A 6,515-nucleotide genomic window follows, 5' to 3' on the forward strand; every position below is an offset into this window, starting at 1 on the left:
CCCTGCATTCAGAGATTGCAGTGTTCTAGAGGTGTAATAGGGTACTATGAGCTCTTTAAGATATGAAGGGGCCTGACCATGAAGAGCTTTGTAGGTGAGGAGGATTTTAAATTCGAAAAAATACTTGAACACTCCCACCAGATTATTACACAGAAAACATGTAAATTTGGTAGATTTTTCACCAGAACAAAACCAATAATTGTGTAGAGTGCATTCCTGCAAAACTGGATACAAAACAAAAAAAAAAAGCTGGTAAACACACCTGCACTGTACATATTTTACTGTAACAGATGTACGTTTGGATGGGCATATAATGTCAACCGTTTTTAATCTGCTCAAATACAAAAGCAAGGTTTTAGAAGCTCATCTGACTCAAACTAGATAGATAGATAACTTTATTAATCCCACAATGGGAAAAATTCACTTGTCACAGCAACATAGGGCCTTCCGTGTTTTTTGCGAGTATTGTGGTGACCGTAGTTTACTCCTACATGCTTGGAACTAAAAGGTGAGGCAAGGGGGATGCTCTTTGAGTGGTTGGAAGACTAGTCCATTTAAGTTCAAGTCTATTCACCATTTACCCCGGTTTGTGTTGTGTCTTAGCTGATCCTGGTTGTGGCGGTATCTTCACTGAAAGTGAGGGCATCATCATCTCACCTAACTGGCCTAACAACTATGCCCACAACCACCAGTGTGTCTATTTGGTCAGGTTGCCAGTGGGTGAAAAAGTGTCCCTCAACTTCACTGATATGAACCTGGAGAGTCACTCCAGCTGCACTTTTGACTATGTGGAGGTAGGACTTGTTTATGACTCACAAACATATGTCCTGATTTATTTCTTCTTTCTATTCGCCCATTTTTCACATTGCTGTGCAGTTTTTATTCATTAAAAATGCAAGACGTTAAATCATTGTTCTTGTTTTTAGAAGTCTCACTCTATACTTTCTTTTATGAAAAATAGTTCACAAGCGGATATTTTTTGTCATTGTTTTCATTGACGATATTCACACAGCCTCTTCCTACCTGCCGCTTCTTCTTCTATCCCCTTTCTTTCCAGGTTCGTGATGGCAGAACAGAGACCGATCCTCTGATCGGGAGATACTGTGGGAGCACCCTGCCAGCTCCCATTCTCTCGTCTTCCAACTTCCTGTGGATTCGCTTCAGGTCCGACAGCTCAGTCAGCCGGGCTGGTTTCAGGGCTGTCTACACCGTTGGTGAGATTCCGCACATTTACACACAAAGATGATATGACATTATTTATGTTTTGTGTATGCATTATACATGATGCCTGTTTTGTTTAACAATATATCTCCTAGGGCAATAATGAGTAAAAGATACAGTACCCAACTGTGTATATCCCTTTTATAAGCCATTAATTCCCACCCACCCAGCCACCCAGAGAGGCAAATGATTGTCTCGAGTGTGACACACCATACCAGTATTGGGTTTGAAGAGTGATCATGTCTATTAGTAGTTGAACCATGTGAGACAGCATCCAAAGGTTTGAAAGGGCTAACTAGCTACTGTTCAATTTTGATCCAGCTCAGCTCCGGGTCTGCTCCCTTCCAATGTTTAGCCAGTCTTGACATTTCAGTGACCCCAAGTGGTCCGCAAATTTGTTTTAAATTAAGTGTTTCTCACTGTCTGTGTGCGACAACAAATCTTAGTAGGGAGTACCATGCAGGTATTGTTTTCAAAATTAAGCCAATTAGTAAGTAAATTTAAAACATTATTATTAAAATTGGTTGTTGGCGGTGTTGTCGGACATTAGCAATGTAGCTGGGTGTTTGCAACTATTTTAAGCCACTGCTACACCACTGTTTTACGATTCCTGTAAAAAATCAGTGTGTTCTAACCATTTACAGTATCTAGCTGTAAAGATCATGGATCGGTGGCTTAAGAGAGAAACCCAGCCAATTTTTTGAGAGAAAACGCAATGACTTAAGAAACACATGACAAAGGAGCCCTAACAGTTTTTTGCACCTGGGGAAAATATGAACAGAGGCTACATACTGTTGATTGCAAAAAATTAGAAACCTCATTCAGTAGGTGAGAATTTAGTCAAACCCTGCCAAGGTCATGGCTAGCATATTATTTGGGGGGAAAGCAAGCGCTGAAATTAACAGGGTACCTCTGTCCAGCGGCGAATAACATGCATGGCTGAAAATGTAGAAGATCAGCTGATGACACGTTTACGCCAAAGCCCATTTTTCTTACTACAATTGGATGAGCCAACTGATATTGGGAATGAGGCACATCTGCTGTGTTTTGTAAGGTACATTTACACTCGTGGAGTACATGATGATTTCATTTTTGCCGTTCCCTGCCGACCAACACCAAAGGAGAGGCAATTTTTGACTGGCAACTTGTGTACGCACAGTAGCACCATCCATCACGGCAACACACTGTTGCATTCACAGAGAACTAGTGATGTGTCAGTTGCGAACGAGCCGGTTCAAAGAGGTAGATCTTTTAAGTAAACGATTATTTTTTTTGTACAATATTACAAGGCAGATATTAATCTGCGTGCTACGGGACAGAATATAGGATATAGAAGAAACCAGATCATCCCCTCTCAATGCCAATCTGCCCTGAAAAAAATAATAAAAAGTTACACTTAAATCATCACTAGAGAGAACAACTGGCAAAAAAAAAAAAAAAAAATGCCCCAGTGCCTCAAAGCAGTACTGGACAAATCTGTGAAATGAAAATGTAAATAAAATCAAAAGCAAATCAATGAACACACGTCTTTTTAAAAAACAAAATTGGCATACCTGGACAAAATTAAAGCTGCTTGTCTCAGAATTGTGGTCCGTCTTGATCACCAGGAGACAAAACACACATCAAACAGGTCAGTTCCAAGCTTCCACCAAGACAGGTTGATAGCCTTGTGGACATTGCATCTGATGGGGCACTTAAGACATCTTTCAGAGAGAAATGTTTGACAGACTTTTGGGTCCACATCCGACCTGAGCACCCTGAGTTGGTTGACTGTGCTCTGAAATTGCTGATGCCATTTCCAACCACCTACAACTGTGAAGTTGGATTTTCCACACTTGTTGGTCTGAAATCAAAGCAGCGCAACTGGATCAATGTGGTCCCTGATATGAGACTAAAACTCTCTAGTTTGGATTCACTGATGTCTCAGCAGAAACAGCAATATTCTTCCCATTAAGATGGCAACAGAGACAATGAGTGAGTAGTAGTACTATGCTATTTATAAAACTGTTGTAATATATATTGTTAAAGTAGGCCTATATTGTTTTGGAGGATACTTGGGAGTTAGGTCATCCATGATTTTTTTTACTGGCTAAGTGGTACTTGATCCAAAAAAGTTTGAGAAACACTGCTCTAGAGAGGCAGAAGGCCCATTTGACTCTCTCTCTCGGGTTGGAGTAGAAGATACCTTCACCAAATTACAAAAGTCAGGACTGAAATCTGAATTTTGAAAGAGATAACATAAAGAACCCCCCTTCCACCCTGCCTTCTCGGCCTTGAGTAAAAAAGCTGCCACTGGTACAGGTCTAAAGCCATTCATATATGTAAGATGCACAAGCCCTCACATGTTATCAACCCTCTTTTTACAAGGTCCCAGATTTTCATCAGCTCTTTAGTCCTGGCATGTCATTAGAAAATGTAAGCTGGTGCCAATTTCAGCCCATCACAAATACTCTGACTCTTCAAACCTTGTGTGCTCACCAACCATGGGTTTCTCTAAGCAGCTATGTAAGACTCGAGAAATGAAAGTTAATGATGCTCGCTGATGTCAACAATGCAGGAGATGGCTAAAAGAAGATAGCATAGCGTTGTTTCATAGCTTGCAGTTTCCACAGTTTGAAATGTAATTAAGAGATGAAAGTTTAGGGGAACTGTGGAGGTCAAGATGAGATCTGAAAGACCAAGGATACCCTCAGAGAGTACTGCTTCTATGCTGGTCAAAAAGGCAAATTGAAACCTCCATGGGAATGCAAAAAATCTGAAGGACGATTAAGCAGTGGGGTGGATGTATCATGTTTCGTGGTTGTGCTGCAGCCATTGGCACAGGACACATTGCATGGGTGGAGGGAAGAAAGGATTCCACTAAATACCAGAAAATCCTGGAAGCAAACATCACACATTCTGTAAAAAAGCTTAAGCCAAAAAGAGAAAAGCTTCTACAACAGGATAATGATACTAAATGTACCTTGAAATCCACTATGGACTATCTCAAGAGACGCAAGCTGAAGGTTTTGGAATGGCCCTCACAGTCCCTGACTTAAATATCATTGAAAATTGTGGGCAGATCTTAAAAGAGCTGTGCATGCAAGACACCCCAAGAATATTGCAGGACTTGGAGCCTTATGCTAGGAGGAATGTTAAGAAACCCCAAATACAAGAACTGATAAACAACTTTTATTGTGCCTGAAAACCCAATATGCTGTATAATCATTTACCGTCCCCCCAATTCCAACTCCAGCAGTGGTTTCCTCACTGAATTCTCTGACCTACTGTCCTCTCTTGCGCTCAAATTTGATTGGGCCATTACAGCTAGTGACTTTTTAAACATTTGTGAATTTTTTGACCTTGTGCAGCACGTCTCAGGCCCTACACATAACCGTGGGCACACCCTTGACTTAGTTTTTACTCTGGATCTGTCTCTTAGTTCCCTGAATATGCATGATTTTGTCTCTGACCACAAATGTATTACTTTTGATACACATTTTACAACTGCTTCACCATCCCAGAAACGTATAATCCACTCTTGCGTCTTAAATAATCAGTCAGCAGCCACATTTTTGAGTCTGGCCAATTCCCCTCTTCACTTCTTCAATATTAATGATCAAGTTAGCTGGTTTAACAATTTGTGTACATCAGCCCTTGATTTTTTATCTAAATCAATTGTCCTTTCTCCATGGCTGCTTAGCTGCCACCAAAGACTGGATGTTTCTTAATTTTCTGATTACATATAAGGTACTTTATGACCTTGCCCCCAGTTACTTTTCAGATCTCCTTGTTTCCCATTCCACTCCTTATATTTTTATTCGTTTGTTTGTGAAGCACTTTGTAACTCTGTATTAAAAAAGTGCTAAATAAAGCTTTACTTACTTACTTATGCCACAATGTTTTTTGTTTTGTTTATTTTGTTAAATTCATGAAAGAAAATGACACAATGCATTAATGTTTACTGCCAATATTGTGTTCTATGTTTCATACCCTCAAGAGGCTGGGTTTGCATCTTTTCAGTGTAAAAATGACCAAAATGTGTTATTTGTCAAGGACTGGCCAAACTTTGCATCGCATACAACTGTAGACTGGCTGTGTTAGTGAGGAAGTAAAGAACCCCGGTCTACAATGCTAGGGTCTAGGCTAAAATTGCTGACGAGTTTCTCAATGAAAGTTGTCAGGTCATGGACAATCTTAATGAAAGCCATTGAAATCTAAATGCAGCCTCAAGATTCTCAAATTTGTCATGCATACGAGTGCACAATGCAAAGATTATCAGTTAGGGGTGCCAGATCAAAATGAAGGGAGGGCGAGATTTGTGCAATTTTTGTTCGAGTAATGTTTGATGGGAAAATGGAGGAACACCAGTAAATGATGCATGATGAAGGCATTATCACAGATCCAGGCAAAGATTTGAATCCATAGATTACATTCCATTAGCCACTGACCAACGTTTAATCCTCCTTTTACCCAGCTTGTGGAGGTACTTTGTCTGGAACTGGGCAGTTACACTCTCCCTATCACCCCAACGCCTATCCACACAACAAGGACTGTGAGTGGGTCATTAACCAGCCGGAGGGCTATGTGGTCACCCTCAACTTCCTGTCTTTTGATGTCGAGGGAGGCTCCTGCCATTTTGACTTTGTTGAGGTAAATTAATTTGTAAAAACATTTTCCTCCTGCTTCTTCTTCTTCTTCTTCTTCTTCTTCTTCTACACAGGTTGCCCTTTGTCATATTGATTGATTGTCAATGTCAAGAGACTTGCCTAATATGAGCCTGCCAGAGGGCAGATGCGAAACTGTGTGATGAAATAATCATCAATGAAACCATCCCTTAAGTATCTGTGTTTATCTGTTAACCTAAATTAAATTGAAATCAATCAGTTAGAAGCAGGTCAGTCAACTGCGTCGAAGATGCAATGTCATAAAACTGTGTTCAGTGGAATTTGGGGTGTGTTAAGTGACACAAAACATGACATAAAAGTGTTTTTTGATGTCAAGTTTGAGTTACCAGGTGCTTTTGTGTTATGTCAAAAATTATAATAAACATGCATATATTGATGGATTTCAATTTTAATTCAATTCAATTTTATTTGTATAGCGCCAATTCATCACAGAAGTTATCTCAGGACACTTCATATAGAGCAATCAAGACCGAACTCCTTATAACATTATTTACAGAGACCCAACAGAGGTGCACAGCAACAACAGTAGCAACAAGTACACTAATAGTAGTGACTGATGATGATGAACAGGAAGATTATGACGACGACGACAACAACGATGGGGGACAACAAGCAGCGACCACAGCA

The 6,515-nt window shown here is 40.2% G+C and overlaps 1 protein-coding gene across 1 annotated transcript in view; it reads right to left on the bottom strand.

Annotated features, from left to right (window-relative positions):
• The window catches only part of cubn (cubilin (intrinsic factor-cobalamin receptor)), an 84,106-nt gene that overhangs the window by 68,378 nt on the left and 9,213 nt on the right, over window positions 1-6,515 (bottom strand). The window contains 1 exon segment of the mRNA XM_035656309.1: window positions 1,114-1,203. Within this exon segment, the coding sequence (XP_035512202.1) occupies window positions 1,114-1,203 (90 nt within the window).

This window comes from Morone saxatilis, unplaced genomic scaffold (assembly GCF_004916995.1).
Source record: "Morone saxatilis isolate NCDOM2014 unplaced genomic scaffold, NCSU_SB_2.0 Contig0, whole genome shotgun sequence".
Classification (NCBI taxonomy): Eukaryota; Metazoa; Chordata; class Actinopteri; family Moronidae; genus Morone; species Morone saxatilis.